Source organism: Simochromis diagramma, unplaced genomic scaffold, assembly GCF_900408965.1.
Source record: "Simochromis diagramma unplaced genomic scaffold, fSimDia1.1 OVJJ01000208.1, whole genome shotgun sequence".
NCBI classification, from domain to species: Eukaryota; Metazoa; Chordata; class Actinopteri; order Cichliformes; family Cichlidae; genus Simochromis; species Simochromis diagramma.
This window is the reverse complement of record NW_024386789.1, coordinates 1,969,578-1,994,087: the sequence shown is the minus strand read 5'-3', so window position 1 is coordinate 1,994,087 and position 24,510 is coordinate 1,969,578. Positions and strand designations below refer to the sequence as shown.

The window sequence follows — 24,510 nt, the reverse complement described above, 5'->3', positions numbered from 1 at the left end:
CTGCAAGTAACACATTTCCAATTTAGGAATTTAGGACTAGTCAATAGAAAATAAAGTAGAAGTATAATGTTGTTGTCCAAAGCTCTTAATCTTTTCTCTTCATGGCACTTTGGGAATATTGTATTTTAACTCTACATTTCCAAATGTCTTGTGGTTCCATCTTATCAAATGAAAACTGAAGTTTCTATTCATACTTACACCCAGGACCTTCTTCCCATCTTGTTCAATAGAGCAAGGCCACCATCCTCTGACTGACTGCTGAGCAAACAGAGACTTGTTCTGCTCTGCCTTGTGTGGACCTATTTCCACATTATCCATCATATCCAGAGAGCATTTCTCTGGGGTCTTCGCAGGAGCAACCAGGTTACGCAAATCCAGCTCCACAGTACCTGGGATCACAGCACATTGTACTCAGGTTTTATAAAGGTTAGGCATAGACACACAGGTTGGACTTGAAAGTTTCTTACCTAGGTAATCATCCAGTGAGAATTTGTCATTATCCCAAATCTGAACAATCAGTTTGGGAGGAATCCGGAACTCTGTTTTATCAAGACTCCAAAAGTGTTCCTGTTATAAAAAAAAAAAAAAGAAGAAGACATTCAAACATGCTTTAACTTAATTCCAACAATACCTGTGTTATTTTTTTTAAAATGGTATTAAAATAATATTTGATCTACAGTATGATAAACCAACTGGCAACAAGCCTCACCTTCTTGGATACAAGGCAGAGTTGTTCAGCTGGCAGGTAGTCAAGCCCAAAGACGAATCGCCAGTTAAAGTTACCATCGCCATCCAGAGACCTGTAGTGGACATCAGTCTTCTGCTTGTCCTCCTCCATTCCTGGCATCCAGCTAGCACATAAACAACAAGCATGAATAATCATTGGCCTTTGACAGTAACCCTCTAACACAAAGTGCTGCTACCTCCTAAAGGAAGATTTTGGAGAAAGTAAACAACAATAGATTTGGACAAACAAGGGCTTTGATGCAGAATTAACACACCCTTTCACATAGATGTCGCTCATGCGCTCTCCAGTGATACTGGTCTCATCCAGAGTCACATCTGTGGTGTTCCAGATGACAGCACGCAGGAAATACCTGAATATTTGAACACAGTCATTGTTAGCTCTCAGTGACATCCGCAGCGATGAAGTACTGAAGAGAAACACAGCACTTACTTCTTTGGTTTGCGTGGTGTGATGTCAAAGGGAGGCTCGGGGAGGCCTAAGCTTTTGGGAAAAACATCCACCCACATCTGAAGTTGTCCCTAAACCAATGCAATATATACATTTTACAAAAATAACTGAGCCTGAGTCATTGCAGCCAGAAACAGGTACAGTATGAGATGTCTAACCTGAGAGAGGTTGGGCTGGAAGGTGCTGTAAAGCGTCCTAGTTTCCACATGTTCAGGGACGAGACCCTGTGTTCTGAGCACGTGCAGACAGAGGCGTTCATAAGGTGGACCCAAGTGCTGATGAATTTCCTTGTTGCTCTCTTAATGTAGAAAAAGAAATCGATCACTAGATTGGTATTAAAACAATCTGGTGTTATAGGGGCAAAACAGTTCAGTCACAACAATATTGTATTGTTGTTGCGACCTACGCATCTACTAATCAGAAGTTTGGTGATTCGATGCCTGCCGTAGCATGCCAAAGTATTCTTGGGCAAGATGATGAACCCCGATTTCCTCCCAGTACATTCATCGGAGTGTGAAAGTTGGATATAAAGCCCTTAAATGTAGAATAAAGTGCTTGTGTGAATGTGTATGTGATTGGATGAATGAGACATGCTGTACAAAGCACTTTGGTAGCTGAAGTAGGATACTAATGTGCTGTATGATGATCAGTCATTTATCATTTAAACAGTAAGAGATTCAAATGAACTGATTCATCCTCTTGAAATCTGAAAGTTGGAGACACATCTGAATTTCAAAACAATTCTGCTGTTTTAGCTGCATTCAAATAAATTTTGTTTAATTAATAAAACATAGTATTAGATGTTTTAGGGAATCAAACTATAACAATATGTAGCAATGTGAAATGTGCTAAAGACAAAACGTACTGTTAATCTTTGCCAAACAATGAGGGCATGTAGACGGGCATAATAGGGCTTAATTGTTGCTCATTTTTCAACACAAAACATCTAAATCACTCATTTATACTATTATACTTCTAATCCCTTACCAAACTGAACCAGTGTGTATTCTTTTCCATTGAAGGTGAGTGAATTTCCATTATCTTCCGTCCTGGGCTTGGAAAGTCCTTTAAGACGAGCCAGATTCTCAAGAATCTGAGATGGCTTCAGCTGGTCCCGCCACTGGTTGATGCCAGAACTAGATGACAGGACAGTTGGAATTAATATTTCCTCAGCTCTGACTCCATGTTTTCCAAAAAATATTAAAAGGTTTCCCACTTAGGCACATCTGCTTTCTTACATGCAGTAGCTTTGAGGCAAGCCGCAGTATGAGTTATATCGAGACAGGAAGCGGTTCTCCAGGTCGATCACTGTCTCGCCGACCTTCTCGTCACGAGTAAGCAGATCATAGTCATAAACAGAGATCTTCAGGTCCTTGTCCTGGGGCAGGAAACACGTCATCTCAAACATCCTAAACAACAAAACGGACAGTTATAGAAGTCTTAAGATGTTATAAATTTTCTATTTATATCTGTTTGAATCCATTGACACATAAGGTTTACCTTCCAAACACAGGGTTGAGGGTGTTGGGTAGGTAGTGGTCTCTGTCATCGATCGTGTTTTTTCCCAGTGATATCTTTATGTATGGATCGCACTGAGCAGAAAAGACAAGAAACGGTACTGACCGTACTATGTTTGACAAGATTTGTATTACTGTAGGTAATGCAGATTAACACTCACACTGCCATTATTGTCTTTGGGCTGGAGGTCCATGCCCCGAACCACATAAATCCTAACCAGACACTCCTGAGGTCCGCTATCTGGGAGTTCTCTGAACTGACGCGGTGGAGGAGCTACACCTGGGTCATCTGGCAAGGGGTACACTTTGAACGAACCCTGCAGGTACAAGAGTAAACCCCACACTCAAACAAAGAAATCAAGTTCACTGTAGTCCCCCCGTTGTAGTTAATTAACGTTTTTCTCTATCTCCAAATATTATTGTTCTAAATGATGTTAGACAACCTTAAACTCTCCAACCACAGTGGGATCATCATCGCCATTGTCGTTCTTGCCTTGCTGGAGTTTGAAGGTGTCGCAGAAATCAGTAAGCCCTTTGAATTCTGGGACATCTTCCAGTTCGCAGTCATAGATCTGAAAATGAACAACACTCACATTCAAGTTGTCTGTAACAACCAAAGAGGAGCGTACGTACTATTTGAAATACATAGACCAAGATGAATGATTAGTTTATGAGTGTTGTGTGAGGAAATGGAGCTGGCTTACTTTGAGGGTATCGTATCCTTTCTTGAGGTAAGGACCACATTTCTCCTGGTCTCCTAGCGAGACGTAGAATTTACTCCACCAATCAACTGTCTCTTTTTCCTAAAGATGGAATTGTCCTGCATTTTAATCTCACTGCATTTGGGAAAAGAAGTTGATTTGTCTGCTATTAAAACTTATTTCATCAACTACTAATAAGTCTTACCTTCTCAGCAACCTTTGGCGAATGAAGATGCACCAAAAACAAAAATAAAAACAAGTCAAAAATATTTATATCAGTAACAAAAAAAGTAAGAAGACAAACATTAAATGGAACAAAACTGAAAAGATAGCAGAAAATTGAAATGCAAAGAAGAAAAAGATGATAAAGTGCTTTCAGCCACAGTTTGATGACTGACAGTGATTCTGTGAAAGGGTGTAGCAACAACAATAAGCTTTTAACACAGCAGACATTTTGACATATCAAACTGAGATCTATTCATTTCATTTAGTGTATACCCTAATATTTGACATTGCTGTTTTAATATCTTGTGTTAACTTACTGAATCAATATTGATTTTATTTTTCATATATGCCCTTCATGCTATGCCAATTTAAAATGTCTGCTGTGAAAAGGGTGCTAATAGCAGGTAGCGTGGCTCTGGTGGTGAGGCCCATTGCCTGCCATGACTGACATCTGTTTTTAAATAAATCAAAGGACTAAATTTTCACGTCATTCATAGATTTCATTTTTCACTAAGTTTCATTTGTGGTCAGAACAACAATTTATTTATTGGTCAACTAAAAAAAAAGACATTTTGGGAAATACAGTATTGTCTAAATGTCTTGAGCCACCCCTCATTTCTGCATATTTTACTTCCAAGCATAATTGTCTGCGCTGTGTCCTTAAAGAAATTTAAGGACACTGGACAAGTGGAATACAAAAAAACTAGGTGCAATGCCTCTTCTAGTATCCGAAGCCTCATTAGAAATGGTCTCGATGTAAGGATGGCTGTCAAGAAGCCATTCTTAAGGAAGGGAAACAGGGAGAAAAGGCTGCGTTATGCCAAATTGTACAGGGGCGATTGGTCTGACAGAATGATGAATCCAAATTTGAAACATTTGGTTCAAATCTTTGTCACCACAAACAAGAGAGAAGTACAACAGTGGCTGTCTACAGCCATCTGTAAAACATGGTGCATTTAAGCCAGTCAGGTTGAGCATCCTGTCAAAACTGATGGAATTAAAAATGCAGAAATGTAGCTTCTGGTTTTGCTCCCATATAAAATAGCATGTGGAAAGCACTGAATCAGCAACAGCCTCATATATGAATGAGAGGTGGCTTTTGCACAATACTGTACCTTTATTTTCTCGAGTTACACGAGTTAGATGCAAACAATCATTATGAATCCACACACGTCTATGTGCTAAATTTGAGTCTACTGCCACCACCCAGTTATCTCTGCATAAAGACTGCTGTTGTTAGTAGTAGTAGTATTTTTTACAGATTTAATACTGGCTACTGTTTGAACTGTTGAATGAATTAATAATAGCACTTAGACTGTACCCACGGACAATCCCAGACTAGCTTTTTCTACCTAATTTGAGTCTGAACTTGAGTACTAGCAGTAGCATCACATTTAGCATTTAGAGCAGTTTCATTTTTCAAACTCTATCCAGGAAAATATAGGAAAAATAAGGGTATTTCCCAAAGTATCAAACTTTCTTTAAGTAGGAAACTTGTAGGCATGTTCTTTTTGAGGTTTCAGTAGCAGCACTAGCTTCTAAGTTTAGATGCCTGAACATCTATGCTACAATCGATGCTACAATAACAATGTGCTCAATAAAATATGCCAGATAAGACTGCAGTTACTGTGGCAACCCCCCTGTAGATTCATGGCTTTGTGATAGGATTTTTGTTCAGCTTTCTTTAGCTCTGTGATTGTCAGCCATTCAGCATCATTGGAGCCCCGCCTTATGAATTAGAAAGCCATAATAAGTAACCATACATACAAAATGGGAGGTAGGGGATGCCATTTTGTCGACAGCAGCTGACATGCTGTACATAAACTGTAAGCCAGAGTAATCAGAGTAAGTTTGTCAGATTTGACTTGATAGTCAAATTCTGCTCTTACATGAACAGAGGAAACGTCTGAGTGTTAGGAAAGGTGGTGGGCCTACCTGAGCTTCTAGCAGTGGCCTTGTCTCCTCCATGGTGATAGAGACATGTTTGTGAGGCGACGCCATCATCAGAGCCACTGTTAACATTGAGCAGTTACTTTTATCTCTGTGCATAAACTGTATCAAAGTTTGTACCTAGCGTTTCTCTATTAACATACTACAGGCTGTATAAACAACCCTAATTCAAAAAAGATGGGATGCCGGGAATAAAAAAGGATACATAAAGATTCAGAAATCTCATAAGCCCAATAAAACATATCAAATGGATTAATTTAAGAAAGAAAATTAGTTCCTTTTGAATTTGGTGGCAGCACTGTTCACCACTGTATAGCATCCCATCTTCTTTTAACAAACAGATTGTAAACATCTGGGAACTAAGGAGACCAGCTGCTGGACTTTTGGGAGGGGAATGTGGTCCCACTCTTGTCTGATGTTAGATTCTAGTTGATCAACAGTTCTCAGTCTTCTGTGTGGAATTTTTCATTTCATGATGTGTCAAATGTTTTTAACGTCTGGACTGCAGGCAGGCCACATCCAGACCCCAGATTCTTCTCCTAGGAATCCATGCTGTTGTTATAGCTGCAGAATACAGTTTAGTGTTGTCTTGCTCAAATATGCAAGGCCTTCCCTGAAAAAGACATCACCTGGATGTGCCACTTCCAGAGGCACTAATGTCCCTCCATAGAATCAAAGACACTGGTTTTTGAACTTTTGAGTGCTTACAACAAGCCAGACGGTTCCTCTTCTGTGTAGTCTGGAGGATGTAGCGTCCATGCTTTGTCTAACCACAGAGCAGCTTTCCAATTTTCAGGCTTGCACACAGAGATTTCTCCATAATTTCGCAATCTTTTGGTGATATTATGTGCTGCAGATGTTCAGATATTCAAATTCTTTGTAATTTTACATTGGGGAACATTATTCTGAAATTGTAGATGTAAATTTGTAGATATAGGTTTTTACACACTGGTTAACATCTGCCCATCTTCTGAGAATCTCTACCTCTATAAGATAGTACTACTTGCTTTTCCAGGCTTTTATTGCCCTTGTCTCAACTTTTGAGACAAGTTGCTGCCATCAAAAGTAATTTTTTTCTGAAAAACACTTGATAAGTTTTCTATTTTCTATTGTGATGAGATTTTAAAATCATCGCTTTATTTTTCTATTACGTGGTTGCACAGTATCCCAACTTAAGTGCCTTAAACTTAAATTCTTTCTAATGCCTCTAGGGACCATTTCCTCTGGTCGCAAAGCAAAAGTTAACTGCTAGTTTTTCAACATGACGTTCATTGCAGGTTGCTGCAGTCTATGATCTGCTCTTACTTTTAGATGACATTGCTCCTTCGGCGGTGATGACATATGGATCACATCTGAACTGCTCCAAAGAACTGATAGTGCACTGGCCTACCACGGGCTTCCTGCCAAATGGACGGTGGTCTATTACCTTCAGCACAATTGGAGGCGTGTACATCTCTTCCTTTGGAAGAAGCTGGATGGAGAGTATAGAGGAAATGGAATAAATAATCAGGGTTTAAATCAATAATAAATAATAAATAATAATTGAATCTTAAATTGAATGATTCGGGTGTTGGTGTTTTTTTAGACTTTTTCAGAGCAAGAGTAAAGTTTCCTTTTTTTGACAAAGCATATAGTTGGTGCTTGATCGGGTGACCTCCCTTAGTTACACTGCAAGAGGTCTAGGCTGCTACGGGCTTCCCATGATGCACTGGTTTTCTTCTTCACTCACTGAGTGTTTATACACAACTCTGCATTTAATCATTATTTACTTTTAATCTCTGGCTCTCTGCCATAGTATGTCTTTGTTTTGTCTTCCTCACCTCACCCACGACACATAATAGCAGATGTGCCTGGTTCTGCCCCAGGTTTCTTCCTGTTAAAAGGGAGTTTTCCCTCTCACGGTTGGAAAAGTGCTTACTAATAGCGGGTCTTCTTATCGTTGGGGTTTTCTCTGTTTTTTCTATTTTATTGCAGGGTCTTTACATTACAATATAAAGTGTTTTGAGGCAACTGTTGTGCTTTCGGGCTATATAAACTAAACTAAACTGAAATGAATCGAAAAAAGTTTAAACACTCATTTCAAAATTAAAAGTTAATTTAGTTAAATTTTTCTTTCTTTTAGACACTTATTTTCCTAATTCTTATACATAATATAGAGCTTGTGTAGTACTGCCATTACCACTTTGATGAAGAGGACAGAGCTCGGGAAGTTTGGATTCTTCTTCATGTTCTTGATGACGGCCGACTCCACCCTCTGCCCCCCACATTCCACCACGAGGCTGGGTGACGATATTGCTGCCAGTTGGTATGGCTTCATTTTCCTCAGGCCCCATGCAAGAATCTGAAATCAAACATAGATTGGGGAGTTTTAATGAGGTCAAATTCCATGTGTATCCATCACTTTAGAAGGGAAAGTTATATATAAGGCTGTATTTTACCTCCACAGCAGTCAGCTGCACCACAGGGCGAATGCCCTGAGGTACCATGTAGATGTTCTCTCTCTTTGGGGGAACTAGTGGAAGATCTGAGTCTCCTGACTACAGAGACAGAGGCATTCATTAGGCTTTATTTTTTTCTTGTTATTTTTCTTACAAGATTACACTTGGTTCCATGGGAGTTATAAAGGAATGACGAAAACAACATTACACCTTACATTTCATATAAGAAATGTCAACAGTAATCACCAAAACTACATGGACATGATAAAAGGAGACGAAAAGATGAAGACATTGTTTAAGTTAAGGATTTATTACTCAGTATGTATGTATGACAGACTGCATGCGACGGAGGTAACACAGTTTTGAGGACGTCTCACAGACTTGAAGGCCCAGAGAACAATTTTTAAAAAATGCTATAAAACAGACTATTGTCCACTACTTTCTTTTCAAACCTTGTTTTTAAGAATGAGTTCAGCAGCCACAAGAGCCTCCCCGGCCACCTTCCCCTTCTGGATGATGGGATGCCACAACAGTTTTGGTGTCTGATCCATAGCAGAATTCAGTTTTACTATTGGGGTGCAAATACTGCGGCCCAGCATTTCGTCCTTCCCCTGAAACAGAAACTTCCAAGATTACCATGCATATTCTGATATGTGTGCATATTTTACACAGTTTTACAGAGGATGTTGTAAGAGTAACAGATGAATGGTGTATATTGCTTTAAAGACAATTAAAACTGTGTAAAGGAAGATGTCAAATGTTTTTTCTTATAACTTAAGCTGGAAAAGTAAAAAGTTTCACTGAAGTCAACTTCAGTGTGATTTCAAAATACAGTTTTACTGTAAGTATCTGCACAAAATCATCAATCAGGGATCTTACAACACTGTAAGCACTGAACAAACAGATTCATTGTGCAGAAGACTTCTCTATATACGGTCTATATCCCTCAGCGTACCACTTGGTCACTATCGTAGAACTCCAGGACAACATTGGGAGGGCGGTAAGCAATCTTCTGGGGGTCTCCGTAAATCTCTACATCATTAAAAATCAGAGTCTGGTCCCAGGTTGGGTTCAGAGTTGCTCTTAGCTTCTCTGTTGTCTTACTGACATGCAGGAAGGAGACATGTGCATATGGATCTGTGGTGGAAAAAAAAGTAGTTTTACCATTTTATTTAACAAAGGGCTTTTACAGTGATACTTATTTAAGTTCAAATCTAAATCCACTCGAAGTCTTAGGTTTTATATGCATTAAATTTCATTCTTGATTTAATCTTACCAGAGAAACTATCTTTGTCCATGGAGATCATATTGCGTGCCTGATGGACGTAGACACGGAGATGGTACATATATGACCCTAAAGAGGAACACAACATAAATGAAGCGGACAGTCAAAAATCCTTCTATGCAAATGCGAAATGCATTCATATGTTCACTTGTATGTGCATCACTCACTGTCAAAGGAGCAGGACACAGTAGGCGTGTTGGCACCAAACAGCTTGGTAGCGTCACCCTTGGAATCTTTCTCGTTCTCCTCTGTGTCAATACCCTGCCAAGTAAACCAGAGAGTTATTACACATTCATATTTCACACGCTCCCAGGAACAAAGAAAACACACACATGACAGCTCTGTAGATGGGGTTAATTCATAAGCAAATATTTGGTGACTCAGCAAGATCAGGTTGACTTCCAGCTTTGTATAACATCCCATCCTCTCTGGCTTATTCTCGCACTATTACTACTATGCCATTTTCTCATTCTCACCAATGCTCCCTCCAGCTGGAAGATGGCAGCTGCTCCGAGACGACTTTCCGGTGCCATTTTTCTCCTCCAGCGCCTTCGCCGAAACGTATCTGATGACCTCTCATTTCTGTGGAATTTCCAGCCAATCAGAGAAGAGAATTCCCAGCCCTCAGGGTTGCCTTGATCCCGCCTCTGTGTGCAAAAAGGGACTTGTAGTTAACAGGTAAAAACATTTGTTCTACCTGGATCTAAGAACTAAATTGAGCATAGCATTAGTTCAGGCAGGCCACCAAGTCAAACACAGCCACAGCCCTGGCAGATTATCTCATGTATGTGTCAATACGCATGGAAGTTGCAACTGTATTTTACAAAATTAGAATCAATTATAAAAGAAATGGCAAAGCAGTACATAGTCCTGCCCTACTGTGCAGTGCTGACCTCCACAGCTGCTCCTCCGGGGACTTTACTCCTCTTGCGGGGTCGAATCAGCCTTCTTCTGCGGTGAACGTGGTACATCTTCTCTGCAGGAACCCAGGACCGAGGCTTGTCATCTGGAGGAATGGTGACTCCATATTCCCAGCCTTTAAACACCACACAGACATTCATACCAAAAATGTCCTTAGTTATATGGTTTAATTTTTTTTTTTTTTAGTTATGCTGTGAGGTGAGTGTCTGCACCTTGATCATCCACAGCTCTGTTGATATCCACAGTCCACTCATCCTCCCAGTTCCAACCTGGGGGACAATCAAACTCTGCAGGGTTGCGACTTTTCTCTCCATTCTGCACAACCAAAAAGAGCCACTTAGTGGTATATATATGCTTATAAATGTATCTATATTAAGAGTGTGGGATTATTATCTATTCCAGGCATTTGGGTGAGTCAGCAGTTAACGTGTACGGTCACATTAATGCCTCGATATTTGTTTATCAAGAAGAAAAGAAAACTGTGTTCTCACCACATCAGTGAAGGGTTCAGAAGCAGCCTTCCAGTCTCCACCTGGGAAGCGGGTCTCATTCTGGAAAACCTCATCCATGAATTCAGTGTGTCCTGCATCAGCTTCTGTTAGCAGACTGAATATGAAATAAGACTAAATATAAAAAGAGAATTCAACAATGAGAATATCTACCGTTGCAAACGTCAGTATCAAAAACACAAAACAGGCGGCAACATCAGTGCACTGTTGCGTGGGTGCGTGTGGTGTGAAACACAGGGAAGCGTTTACATAGTTTGTCAAACAGTGTTTACATGTTGGGAGTTTCCTAACCGATAAGTTAGCCTAACAAACCCTGTGCTCATCTTACTGAAAGTATGTGCTCCATATTATTACTGTTAGACTCACGTCTGACACCCTCCATCAAACAATGTTTGGGAGTTCTGTTTTTCCACTTTACTCTGCTTTTTTTGACAGCTAGAAGTTTGGGTATACAGTGAGAGGCAAAAATCGGCTGGTAACACTTGGAGTGCAGAATGAGTTCGCCTCTGAGTTTACAGATAGGTTAAAAAGATTACGTGAATGACTTCCGTCAGTTTGATACATTTCCATTAATTGACTGCTCTGTGGCATGAGGAGAATGTAAACATGAGAGAGTCCATGTGGCTTATTTCCTTCACACTGCGCCACTCAGTGTTTACCAAGGTAAGGTAGTGGTGAAAACATCAAACAAATCCTGCTTAGATGACCAAGTCCAATTACACTCACGCTTTCTCTGGATCAATGAACCACTCAGACTCCCACTCCCATCCTCTGGGTGGAATGAAGTACTCCTTTTTTAGCTTCAGTTTGCCGGTTACATCAGAAAACTTATGGCGCCCCACCAGTCCCGTAGTCCCCCACTTCCCGAACACCTGAGCCTGATTTTCGTACTGTAATACACAGGAAGACGGGCTTGGTTTTAGGAGCTGAGAACACTTGTAATAAGACACATGTATTACAATGTAATAATTGTGTGTGAATCCCAGGTATGTGTGGGAGAAACATACCAGTTCGGCAAACACACTGAAGCTTCCCTCGGAGTATGAGCTGAACTTTTTCTCATGTGCAGACAGACCCAGCCACATGTTAACTCTAATCTGAACTGGCACCTTTAAGCCCTTGTTCTTGTCCATGGGGTACTGTGGAGATGGAGAATAAAAAGCATAGAAAAGCAGCTGATTACTACATAACATTCAAACATTTCTTTTATTTATTTTTTTGCCTGTTTTTGACAGTTCATGTGTACCTGTAAATACACAGTCTGTGTCTTGCCGCAATGCTGCCCACAGGCCTGCTCACTGAATGTAGAGTAGAGGATCTGATGAGCTGGGATGCGACTGCAGGCCACTCTTTTCTCACCCCGTAGCATCCAGATGATCACATCAGGCATGCTGATCTGGGGCTGGACACAGTTAGAAAAACCATGTGAACTTATGCAGTGTTTATGGAAAGACTGTGTATCATGCCTTAGCACACAGATTTGTCCAATAATTAGGATGAATGTCTTGCATTCTTTTGACATGTTACTGCATCACGAGGCTTTTGCATGACACAGTGTATATAATCAATGCTGTACAGATTCCTACAAATACTATTTTTCCTACTAATGCAATTTTTTTTTTTTTTAATCAAAGAAGCATTTTTGCTGTGTTTATACCTCTTCAGCCAGCGTTTTGAGCTTTTCTACCCAGGACTCCAAGTCGGACAAAGTGTCACGGATCTCTCCGGCCTCCTCTCTCATGCGTCTGGCTCCATCTTTGATGCTGGTCAAAGCCCTGTCTCGCAGCTTCTTGATTTGGATGTCCAGAGTTGTCAGGTTGGAGTGGCCCTCGAGCTCAGGTGTTGGGAAACTCAAGGGAAGCAGACAAAATCCTAATCATTTCAGCGCGGCCAAAAAAGTTAAATAATTAAGCAGTTAACTCTTCATAACTGAAGCCGGTTCTTTCTCAACCTACTATCATCTTATATACTCAAAATCTTCTCAAGCAAATATGTGGCATATCTCAACTGTTATGAATTGCTGTCAAATTAAGACAGTGTTTTATGTAAAATCCTTTTTCCCCCCCATTTTTACCTAATATATAAATCATGTACTCTCAATAGTTTGTGTACTTCATGTAGGAATCAGGCCGAGTAGTCATTATACACTGCATGTTTCTTAGGGAGTAGGTCACTCTAGAGTTAAAAAATGACCATGATCTCTAAACAGTTGCTACACATTAGAGATATGACACAGAGAATTCATTCACAAATTAATCTAAGCTAGTGAGTCTAAAGGGAAACTTTTCAAGTGTATGTATCCATAAAATGTTACAATTTTTTTGAACAACCCTCCATGCTTATGTCTTATGACCAGTACTACCACATATCTAAGAGTGGCTATAGTAGAGGATAAATAAGACTTGAACTAAAAAATGCAATTCAAAACAGGTGAGATAAGTCACAGGTCCTTTGATAAATGGATTTTACATATATATATATATATATATATATATATATATATATATATATATATATATATATATATATATATATATATATATATATATATATATATATATATTTATTTATTTATTTATTTCTATTCACGGGATCCATCCTGTGAATCACCAGGATGTACTTGTGCTTCATTTGTTTGTATTTCTCACAACATGCTCCATTTACCTTTCTAGGTCTTCAATCAGCTGATTGAGTAACTTCAGCCACACCTCAGCTAGCTGGTTGTCTGAGACTTTTGCCAAGATTGCCGTTTTAAATTCCTCCAAGTTTGATTGCTGCAACAACAAAACAGTGGTGAGGATTATGTTGGATTATGTTCCCACCTCACGGAGTTACAAACACGTGTCAAACATTAGCAGAGCCGTTTCAAAGCAGGCTCTGTACAGGCCATGAATCCTAAACTCAACTGAAAGCATTCATTGCAGTATTACCAAGCGGTGAGTAATGTAGAGGATGATGTTGACGGAGTCCAGACGGTGGCTGATGTCCTCCCAGTATGAGGTAACCACAACCACTGGCTTAGTGTTTGCCCAGGGCAAGTAGTAATAATGATTACCTGGAGAAACATTACATGCCATTAAAAATCATGTGGTCATTCAGTGCTTGAGAACATCATGTATTCAGTGCAGATTTCACCACTCACCATCAAATATAGCACAACTATATTGTGTGGTGGAGGCCAGCGGTTTGCAGGTGGTGTCCAGTTTGTTGCCATAATTACCGATGCTGACCTCAAACTGGATTGGTTCTCCAGGTTCCTGAATCATTGAGGCGCTGTGGAAGACTGCACAGAGGCAGTATTTTCTCCTCCTCTGGTATTTCTGATTAAGGAGGAGACGCAGAACAGAGAAAGAGAGGTAGAAAGTTGTTGACTATAGGCTGTATATAAAAGATGGCCATAGCTTCTGGTCTTAAAAACTGAACCCAGCGCTAAAGGTGCCTTAAAAATGCATTCTTCCTAATGGAAAGCAGGGGGTGACTATTGGTTCCAAAAAGAAACCCAATTCTATGTCCATGAGAAGTCTCTGACCAAATTAGTCAGCCTTCCACACGATTCATTGGCTCATTAAACATTTTTCTAAAGATCTTATGGTTTCAATAACTAGCTTATAATCTTGTTGTTTATTTTCTAACTTATGGGCTCATTCAGAATAACATGGAAGATAAAGCAGGGTACGCCTTAAGCCAAGATTGACAAGTCACTCATATAAGGGTGATATTCAAATATGCATCCATCTTTTATATACAGTCTATGGTTTTGACCTATGAAAAAAGTAACAGGAAAAGTGAAAATTGAAACCAGCCACACGACAGCCAATACCTGTACCACCAGGACGTCATCACTGTGGATTTTTTCTACTGCTTTGTCTGCTTTCCCCTCTAGCTTAGTGGACAGCTCGACCAGAATCCTGCCTCTGTACGCCACGCCTTCTCCCTTTACAAGGACAACATAATGAAATCTTACAAATCCAACAAAGGCGATTGAAGAAAAAGCATGAAAGAGAAATTCATAAGATAGCAGTTATCGTGTCTTCTCCACTACCTTGCCAAAATTGAGATCCTCATAGGGGTCTGGGAAGCCAGTGAACTCTCTGGGGCTGCCATACAAGTTGATATAACAGGGCCCAAACGCAGGCAGGAAGCCCACCTCAGACTCCCCTGAGTTACCTGGAGAGAGAAAATGGCAAAACAGTCAAGCTGATATAGTGAAGCAAAGTCAAGCTAAAGCGAAAGGTTTGATGCCACTAGGTGTTACTAGGTGACTATTGGAGGTGGCGGGTGGAGGCAGTGAATGGTGGGGCAAGCAGGTGCAGAGACTGTGACAGCAAAACATTCAATATGAAAACAGAGCAACGCACAGTTATATTGGCAACAGGGAACAAAGAAAGTTAGACACAATCAACATTGTAGCACGAGTGTCATGCGCTATGACCCATGCAACACAGAGCAAAAAGAGAAACCTTCATAAGACGCCGTTGCCCCATATTCCGGATGTTCCTCTATTCCAGGAGAAGAAAAGGACAAGTCGAGTACCATTTAGAAGGGAACACAATGAGGCACATTGGTATAATGCATTCTTTCATACACTCATACAACAACATCTAGATAAGTGAGATGAAGAAAAAATCAACTTCTCTGCTGACGTTTTAATTTAAAGCTAAAATGTTACGTCTTGGTCCTGTTTTCTGGGATAAAGTAGACATAAATAAATGATTACCTTCTATCTCTCCACCAGAGGAGGCTATGTTGGCCAGATTCAGGTACGTGGTGCCGATGGCATCATTTCCTGTCAAACGATCCCTGCAGTCACACATAATAACTTCAGGCCCACACAAACATGCACACATAGACACATAGCCCGCACTCGTGTGATTAACTGTAAAATGACATGCAAATGTCACAGTGTATCTGCGGTGTTACGCTCTGCTTTGTCCACTACCACTATGAAGTAGGACATTGAACAATGGCTCACGTTTTATTGCTTTTTATTGGAAGTTTTGGGGTGTTTTCTGTTTTTTCTTTCTTTTTTTCACAGTTGACTTTATTGCCCTCTCAGTATATTTTCAACACCTAACAGACTTTTTTCTAACCTTTTCCTCTGGCACTTTTTTTCTATCCAGCCTTCCTGGAGCCGAGTTATCTGACAGTTGCTTTTCTCAGAAACACACAATGATGACCCGAGAGTCAGTGCCAGCCGAGCATGTTATTCAGGGAAGGGTGTGGCTAGCACAGCATTATTCTCTTAAAGCTAGTATTAGGACAAGGATATGCACACACATGCGTGCACACACACACTGACCACACTACACAAACTTTGTGCAATACTGTTTCAGCCAAAAGCAAGTGCCTCGTATTTTCTTTAGTAATAATATCAAAAAAGAAGAAGAACAGAACATTACAGTTAAACCGTAATTGTATTTAACTTACCAGTCAAACACTGTTAGTTTGACACGCTCACACATGGAGGGGAACTAGAGACACACGCACACACACACACACACACACACACACACACACACACACACACACACAAAAAAGCTTAAACACACTAATTTCTCTGTTACTTTCTGCTATTTAGCTTTTATCTTAAGGAGCACTACCTTGACTTGAAGGTTCAGTACTTCGTTCCACTCTGGGTTGGCATTCGTCTCAATGATTTGTGTGCACAACTGGAGAGGCAGAATAACACACATCAGCATTTTTTTCTCTATAGGATGAGAATAAAAAATCTAATTTTCTTAATCTAACATTATAGCCCAAAAAAAGGAGGAAAATCGAGAACCTTTCTGCCAGCAAAGCTAGCCTCCAAAAAGGGATCCACCAGGTTTTTCTTGTTTGCTTCTCCTCCAAAAAGTTCTTTCAAATTCTGGACAAATGCATCATCCACTGTAGCAAGAAAACAGTTGTTAGGTAATAAATATATAATCTTAAATGCTTATATGCTGATTATTATTGGTTTATATGAGAGAGGCCCAGACTTCAGTGTAAAACTAGGTTACAGGCTGACCAGAAACTGCATGTTTTTGTAGAATATGAGCTCCAGACAGAGTGAAACTAAGTTCAGACAGAAGGGTGACAGGTTGCCCTCTCAACAGACTTTAGAAAGAGGAGGTTATTGCAAGCTGCACAGGAAGTTTTAGTGCACAGACATATCAATAAAATCAGACACAGAAAAGAGGAACTGAATAGAAGAAGTTTTGTGTGTAATGAACAGAGATGGGCAGTTACTGTAATCTGATTACTTTTTTCAGGTAACGAGTAAAGTAAGGGATTACTATTTCAAAAACGGTAATTAGATTACCGTTACTTTCCCGTAGGAACGCTGCGTTACTGTGTTACTAAAACCGTGATGTTTTTTTGCGAGAATGTCTCATGACAGTGACGTAAGCAAGTGCGATGTTCGTGACAACAGCTGTGTGCAGATCAACAATGGATCATATATCAAGTGCGGGAGAGAGTATGAGCGTGCAGCGTTTAAAGCGTGGAAGTACTGCTAGTATTGCTAGAGAGTATTTTAAATTCAGGGAATTTAAAATAGAAAGTAGCTCGTCCACAGAAGGACTGGTAGCTCCCCTTACGATAAGGGTTCAGATCGCGCGAACAGGTGTGAAATGTGTGTGTTTAGTTAGTTTGTTTGCTTGTTTTAATCAATTTTAAATCATGCTTTTTATTTGTTTTTGTTTCTAATGTCTCTGTAAAGCACTTTGAATCACCTTGTTGTTGAATTGTGCTATACAAATAAATTTGCCTTGCCTTGCCTTGCCTTACTGACCTTACTTTAAGTTTGATTCCATAAAAAGTGACAAAAACCTTAGCGTCCGTTGTGCGTGGGAAGAAAATTTCTTTTTACAGCGAAAAAAAAACCCTAAACTTCCAAGCAAGCACCGAGTGCGCAACGACATAATGGGAAATTCACAGAGAAACTCGCGGATTCTTCCACTGACCGCTGCGGCAAACTTCCGCCTACGCCACTCCTGCTTTACAGGTGAAAATAGAGCAAAAGGACCGCTAGTCTTTGACTTTATTTATTTTCTGCTGTGTTTTACTTGCATCTATTTGAAAGACTGAGTGTAAACACAAAAAAATATTTTATTTTATGTGCTGGAATGTGCAGAAAATAGGTTTAAATATTAAACAAATTTCTTCCAGTCAGAGAATGTTGCATATAATTAAATTTTTGCTTGATGCATAAAGTTAAAAGATTAAAACTAATAAAACAAGTTTTAAAAAGGGACTTTTCCATTTGATTACATTTTGTATGATGGATTATGTAGAAAAAGTAGAATTAGGCTGAAAGAGCTATCACTTTATCACCTATTCAGGTTGTAAATCGTGTTTTTAAAAAGTAACTAAGTAACTAAGTGATTAATTACTTTTGAAAATAAGTAATCAGTAAAGTAACGGGATTACTTTTTTGGGGAAGTAATCAGTAATTAGTTACTGATTACTTTTTTCAAGTAACTTGACCAACACTGGTAATGAAACTGTGTGTGACGTCGAGAGGTACATAAATAACCTGGCTTCCTGTTTTCTGTTTGAGACTGGCTGATGTGAGCAGGCGTTTCTGTGTGTGCTCAGTCTCCATATCCCGGGATATGTAAATAAAGATCATTTTTTAAAGTAAAAGACCACTTTTGAGCTGTGTCTTTTGGCCCTAAGAATCAAAAGAACCGTTTTTAACACAGTGCAAGAAAGAATCAGTCTTAATTTATTTAAGACAATAAAAACATCAGTTTAATAGGGTTAACAAGGAGAACTAAACTTCATTTTATTATGATTTAAATGACCATTCGGTTTGGTACAAATGCAGAGTGAATGCTGATCTAGATCTGCTCTTACTCTGGGGAATGTCCTCAGCTCTGAACACCTTCAGTGACAGCGTGGCCCATCTAAGAGTCACGCCCGCTGGAAGCAGCAGATTACTCTCTATGTCATCATGGTCGTCATTGGACTCTCTCTTTTCCACCTGCAGCGTTTGAGGCAGAACAAAGAAAGAATGCATGAGAGAAAGCGAATCGTGTAAGCAGCCTATTTACATTGTGGAGGAGGAAGCAAAGAGCTGCAGTCAAAGTCCTCTGAGAGCTGCAGCTCATCAGTCATACCGGAGGATCATCGCCAGTCCCGACAACAAAGAGGCTGACTTTCAGGTAGCCTTTAGCCCCAGAGCTGGAGTCATCTGGGTCATTCAAAAGGAGCCACTTCCTCATGACACAATGGGCTGTAAAAGGACCACGCACATAAAAACACCACATAGGATAAACAGACTTTATTAGGGCACCATCAGGGAGAGTGTGTGGAGAAGTTAAAAAGCACTTCAGACTTTGTAACTTTGAAAAAATCTCAGAAACAGTAAAAGAAAATTAGTTTTCAGCATTTTAGATGTGGAGACATTAAATAACATAGTGGTTACTAAATCTGGCACAAGCTTTTTGGCCCCTTGTTGGCACCAGTAACACAATACTGACATTTTGCCTACAAAGTTGTAATTGGTCTTAGTTTTTGGTCTTGATTTTGACCTTTAAACTGGTCACTTTGTCTAAGATTTTCTCCTCCACCATGCATTAGTCTCTCCACCAAGTGAGGAGCAATTAATACTCTGTAGTTTAACTTCACTTCAGTATTTTCACAAGATGGTAGCTTTTTTTTTTGTCTGCGTGCTGAGTGGTGTTGAGCTTTTTCACTGCGTCAGATTGGAAGCGACACTGACAGCAGGCCACTGCATTATGATCTCCACAAAATAAACTAAAGTACCGTCTGTGTGGATGCAAATGACACTCAAATCTGTGGTTGAACCAGCTTACCTGGCTCATCATAAACATAACCAATGTCCACCTGTTTGAGAGAATAAGATGAGATTAGCCAGACTTGTTTGTCATTTTAGATGTTTCAGCATTTTGTATGGAGGAGAGTAGACCGGGTACCTTGAATTCTCCCATAAGACTGTCAGCCCTCAGTGAACAGGAGTTATACACCTGCAGAGAAGAGTGCAACCATCAGCAGGCGGTATAAATGCCAACAGAGGACTTCAACATTTCCTATTAATACTAACCCGAAAACTAATGTTCTCATCAAACAGATCGGACGGTAACATGTGGACATTGTAGAAGAATATCTGCAAAAAAGGAAAAAGAAAAAAACATCATACAAGGTTCAAACAAAGCAAAACATTTCACATCTCTGTAGAATCTGGTGTGGCATGTTTGGATAGACTCGACTTTAATTAGTTATAATGAGATTGATAGAATAAGAAAAATATTTTTATCCATATCTGAGTTTTATGTAGTCACTCTGTGCAAATAAATGGCAGTACCTCATCGAAGAAGGGGTTGTTTCCCCTCTTAATCCTGGTCCTGTGGGTGTGCCCACAAACGTAAACCTTGACTACTGGTTTGATGTTATTGCCAGGCAACTGACGGGCCTCGATGATCCGGACTCGAATCTGAGAGACAGAATGAGGGAGGATAAATTTACAGGTACACCACACAAGAAGCCTTTTGACTTCAGACCTGCCTTAATTCTTCGTGGTACAGATTTAACAAGGTGCTGAAAATATTCCTCACAGATTTTTGTCTGAGGAATATATATCTTGTCTATAAACAATCTTCTCCCATGAACATAGAATCAATGCACTGTACAAATTTGTACACCACCAACTACATAAATATTTTAGTAACATCTCAATCATGAAGGGCTTAATTTAAAGTTCACGATCCTCGTGTTCTGATCCTCACCAGCACATCCAAAGTTTTTTTCTGCAGTTATTGATCTTTATTGATAATCAAACTGACCTGAAAGTCCTGAGGTTTATTTGCAAGTCGATATCGACTCTGTGCCCTGGCCACACCCCGACGAAGATTAACCGACTGACCACCGGATGGGGACGTCCCTGCAGGGCCGCTTTGGCTCCCATCTGGAAGAGTTTCATTGCCCTCCTCGCCGCCACCACCACCTCCTAAAAAGCACAAAGACAGAGCGATCACAGGTCAAATACCTGACAAACCTCTAAACAAATGTAATACTCTCAGTAGACACATGCTCTATTGTGCAGTATTACTGGAAATTACATAAACATACCAGCATCCACTGTAGTTTCTCCTGACTGAGGATCATTGGGGTTTGGTACAGCGTTTGCTGGAGCATCATAGCCGACCAAAAGATTGATTGTTGCCTGAAAGGAAATTATTGGCTAGTCTTCTATTTTAAATATATATTTTTTATGAAATTATATTTTGCTTATATTTTTGAGTTCATATCAAAGGATGAAAACTTACTCCAATATTCTGTCCACTTTCACTGACCAGGGGAACATTTTTACACGGCAGTGATCTCGCTTGACCTGAAGCGAGGTCTTTCAAATAGATTTTAGCAGACCCGAGGAATCTATTGGAAAAAAACAAACAGTGTCAGACAGCCTACTTTTCTATACATACAACACACACACAACTTGGAAGACTTTGCCTGGTGACCATTCTGTTTCAATGTCCTGATTGAATCAGGCAAAACATGTGCTACCATTTTAGTCAGAAAATTTACCAGTAATCAGATTACACAGATTACACAAAAATGAAAAGCTGCATGTGTGCACAGTGAAGTCTACATTCACACAAAAAGCCGTGGAGAAGGTCACCACCCAGAGCTAACAAACCATACCTGTTCAGATGCACAAACACAACACTATGAGCTACCACACACTCAATACTACCAGCTTCTGTTTTAAACAGCAACAACTTTCTGCACCGAGGACGGAAATGAATTAACGCTACCTATTTGGGAGACCTTTAAAAAGTGGGAATGATAAAGTTTAAACTTGGCTTCCATCCATCCATCCATCCATCCATCCATCCATCCATCCATCTTCATCCGCTTTATCCGAGGCCGGGTCACGGGGGCAGCAGCCTATGCAGAGAAGCCCAGACCTCCCTCTCCCCAGCCACCTCCTCCAGCTTATCCGGGGGAACACCAAGGCGTTCCCAGGCCAGCCGAGAGATATAATCTCTCCAGCGTGTCCTGGGTCTGCCCCGGGGCCTCCTCCCGGTGGGACATGCCTGGAACACCTCACCCAGGAGGCGCCCAGGGGGCATCCTTGTCAGATGCCCGAACCACCTCAGCTGGCTCCTTTCGATGTGGAGCAGCAGCGGCTCTACTCTGAGCCCCACCCGGATGGCCGAACTTCTCACCCTATCTCTAAGGGAGAGGCCAGCCACCCTTCGGAGGAAGCTCATTTCTGCCGCTTGTATCCGCGATCTCGTTCTTTCGGTCACTACCCACAGCTCGTGGCCATAGGTGAGGGTAGGGACGTAGATCGACCGGTAAATTGAGAGCTTCGCTTTTACACTCAGCTCCCTCTTCACCACAACGGACTGGTGCAGCGTCTGCATCACTGCAGCTGCAGCCCCAATTCTGATGATATTACTAGATGTGCTGTGATACCAGTGAAGAATAAGTTGTGTACATGAGGATACACAATTGTGTTGAAGATTACTGGACCCGGCAAGGTCCATTTGATGAAGTTCTTGGGCAGATAAATGACAAACAGTTCTTCAAGTGTGTGGAGAATTTAAAAAAAAAAAAAAAGAAAAAACTGAACTTGCAGGTTCTCCGTACTGTGTGGACTTATATCAGAGTTATAAGTCCAAAGGTTATGCCCTGGAGGCAAGAGTTGTGTATAGAGAAGAACATGACTTAGAAAAGGACATTTAAGGTCACATGTTGTCTAAGATGGGGAGAATTGTCCCATATGTGTTTATTTCTCTTCTCTTTTAAGAGGACAGACGCAGTTACTGAGTGTTGTCTACTTCCTCTTTCTGATTCTTGAAAGCATGCTTGATAAAATACTCTTAGGAAAGCGTATTTTGAGTGATTCTAAGTGTGTGAATGCTGTGAGTACTCGATTTGAATGATTCTGTGTGATTTGTACAAATAACACAAAAAGAGAGTGTGTGAACAGAGGAAGTCTGGGAGAAAAGTGTGTGCGTGGAAGAAGGGTGTATTGTTTTTACATCAAGATTTAGTAGAACTAAAGTAGAACCTCACAAACAAACAGATTAAAAAAAAGTAAAATAAAGAGAGAAAATAACTGACAATTACATTAATGAATAGAAAACACACATACACAAAGTGCCATATGTGAAATTATTTTAGGAAAGAATCAGAAGTGAGATAGTTTAATATACACATGCAATGAAGGAAGCAGCTTACACTCCTTTAATTTCCAGAGCCAGTGTGTCCCCTCCCCTCATAGCACCCCTGCCCACTTGGCCCCCGTTTCAGGCGAGTATGGAAGGCTGGATAGCCCATGACGGGTAAGATCCCACCTCGAAACCCTGGGACAACCTAAGGCAGGCACAGTCACAATTACTCGTCTCAGTCTCTGTGAGCTCAGACTCACGGGTGAGATGAAGTGAAGAAGACGGGACTTCAAGGGTAAAGCCGCTGGGCTGAGGCGGAGGGGGAAATGTCATTAACAATGACCAGTGATGAGCCAAAGAGAGAAAACACTCCCTCTCTTTCTGGTTGAATTATTCACAGGGCCATGTCTCCATAAACCTGACAAGTGGGCCCTAACTTCTGGCTGAGGACAAGGAATGCTGTTATTTAAGGTGGGAAATCAAAATTTGGGTTAGCAAATTTGGGAAGGAGAAAACTGACTGAAACACTGCAAAGCAACACATGCAAAATCACACACACACACACACACACACAAACAGAAAATGCATTAACCTTACAAAGACAAGACAAGCTCATGATGATTAATGCATAGACATTGATTAAACCTGGCTTAGAACACAAACATACACAATGAAGATCAGCTTGCTATTTGTATGAGTGATAGAATGGTGTTTAATAAAATACACTTGAGTTTGAAGTTGAGGAATAACTCAAAAGAAGCTATATGACAAGGGAGTGAGTTATGGGGGAAAGAAAAAAAAAAGCAAACAACATAAACAGTGATTAAAGTAGTTTTAAAAGAGTGACATAGGAGTGCTCTCGTACTGAGTGATCAAAACCAGTGATCACTGTAGAAAGAAATAAAATAATTTAATAAGATGTATTTCTCTTGTCACGGCAACTTCTTGAGAGACGACTCAGTATGCAAAGTAGTTGAATGACTCGGGAAAGGAAAAGAAAAAGAGAAACTTGGGTTTCCTGTCTGACTGTGTGAGTGAAGCTTGCACTGGAGGAGACACTGTGACTGTGTGGCGTTTAACAAGACTTTCTGTGTATTGAGCAGGTGAAATTATGTCAGTTGACTTCGGAGTGTAAGGACCCTGAAGAACTTGTGGCAAAATGTTCTGTGTTTAAGATTTTTGAGGTTGTTGTTGTAGTGATGGATTGATTCGGTCAGTTTGCTTTGGATGGTCTCGTTATTTTAATAGAGGGAGTTTGATTAAGCATGGACATGTCTGAGAGGGGCCCATTATTTTTGTAACAGTGCACTTAGAGAAAACCTGTCAGGTGATTTTGTTTTGTGCTTTGATGAGCTAATAATCAGCTCTCTTTTTTCTCATTTTTGTTCTAAGCAGGCCTGCAACAGTGAATAACAGCGCTGAAAATTCTCGGGAAGAACAAACATAAGGTGGGCTTTCCAGATTTCAACTGGCTGAGGAGAAGCCTACCTGTGATCAGGTCTAAGTCCCTGTCTAAAAGGATTGTAGCGATTCAATCCAGTCAAAAGCATAAAAAACTAGTTTCCTAAAAAAACAAAAAAAAACAAAATAAAACAAATGAATGAGCTCATGTTGCTGAGAGTGGAGAATCTGATTATTTGC

At 40.3% G+C, this 24,510-nt stretch overlaps 1 protein-coding gene across 4 annotated transcripts in view; it reads right to left on the bottom strand.

Annotated features, from left to right (window-relative positions):
- The window catches only part of LOC120728407 (myoferlin-like), a 40,911-nt gene that overhangs the window by 1,402 nt on the left and 14,999 nt on the right, over positions 1-24,510 (bottom strand). The window contains exons 4-52 of one of the 4 annotated variants that reach the window (XM_040023276.1): positions 21,013-21,121; positions 20,816-20,909; positions 20,530-20,693; positions 20,052-20,180; positions 19,791-19,853; positions 19,663-19,713; positions 19,543-19,573; positions 18,844-18,959; positions 18,581-18,707; positions 16,524-16,627; positions 16,342-16,410; positions 16,169-16,212; positions 15,459-15,541; positions 15,202-15,240; positions 14,784-14,908; positions 14,562-14,675; positions 13,884-14,061; positions 13,672-13,796; positions 13,406-13,515; positions 12,399-12,591; positions 11,988-12,143; positions 11,749-11,880; positions 11,468-11,631; positions 10,724-10,838; positions 10,445-10,547; positions 10,205-10,347; positions 9,788-9,958; positions 9,479-9,572; positions 9,303-9,380; positions 8,982-9,163; positions 8,479-8,637; positions 8,027-8,125; positions 7,768-7,929; positions 6,894-7,059; positions 5,574-5,650; positions 5,406-5,462; positions 3,619-3,630; positions 3,417-3,515; positions 3,156-3,284; positions 2,874-3,029; positions 2,696-2,787; positions 2,434-2,604; positions 2,183-2,331; positions 1,354-1,493; positions 1,178-1,266; positions 1,002-1,097; positions 710-851; positions 468-567; positions 199-389 (exon numbers count right to left, since the gene is read on the bottom strand). In XM_040023276.1, the coding sequence (XP_039879210.1) occupies positions 199-389; positions 468-567; positions 710-851; positions 1,002-1,097; positions 1,178-1,266; positions 1,354-1,493; positions 2,183-2,331; positions 2,434-2,604; positions 2,696-2,787; positions 2,874-3,029; positions 3,156-3,284; positions 3,417-3,515; positions 3,619-3,630; positions 5,406-5,462; positions 5,574-5,650; positions 6,894-7,059; positions 7,768-7,929; positions 8,027-8,125; positions 8,479-8,637; positions 8,982-9,163; positions 9,303-9,380; positions 9,479-9,572; positions 9,788-9,958; positions 10,205-10,347; positions 10,445-10,547; positions 10,724-10,838; positions 11,468-11,631; positions 11,749-11,880; positions 11,988-12,143; positions 12,399-12,591; positions 13,406-13,515; positions 13,672-13,796; positions 13,884-14,061; positions 14,562-14,675; positions 14,784-14,908; positions 15,202-15,240; positions 15,459-15,541; positions 16,169-16,212; positions 16,342-16,410; positions 16,524-16,627; positions 18,581-18,707; positions 18,844-18,959; positions 19,543-19,573; positions 19,663-19,713; positions 19,791-19,853; positions 20,052-20,180; positions 20,530-20,693; positions 20,816-20,909; positions 21,013-21,121 (5,692 nt within the window). The remainder of the gene's footprint in view (positions 1-198; positions 390-467; positions 568-709; positions 852-1,001; positions 1,098-1,177; positions 1,267-1,353; positions 1,494-2,182; positions 2,332-2,433; positions 2,605-2,695; positions 2,788-2,873; positions 3,030-3,155; positions 3,285-3,416; positions 3,516-3,618; positions 3,631-5,405; positions 5,463-5,573; positions 5,651-6,893; positions 7,060-7,767; positions 7,930-8,026; positions 8,126-8,478; positions 8,638-8,981; positions 9,164-9,302; positions 9,381-9,478; positions 9,573-9,787; positions 9,959-10,204; positions 10,348-10,444; positions 10,548-10,723; positions 10,839-11,467; positions 11,632-11,748; positions 11,881-11,987; positions 12,144-12,398; positions 12,592-13,405; positions 13,516-13,671; positions 13,797-13,883; positions 14,062-14,561; positions 14,676-14,783; positions 14,909-15,201; positions 15,241-15,458; positions 15,542-16,168; positions 16,213-16,341; positions 16,411-16,523; positions 16,628-18,580; positions 18,708-18,843; positions 18,960-19,542; positions 19,574-19,662; positions 19,714-19,790; positions 19,854-20,051; positions 20,181-20,529; positions 20,694-20,815; positions 20,910-21,012; positions 21,122-24,510) is intronic. The other 3 variants (XM_040023278.1, XM_040023277.1, XM_040023279.1) reach the window with 3 other exon arrangements.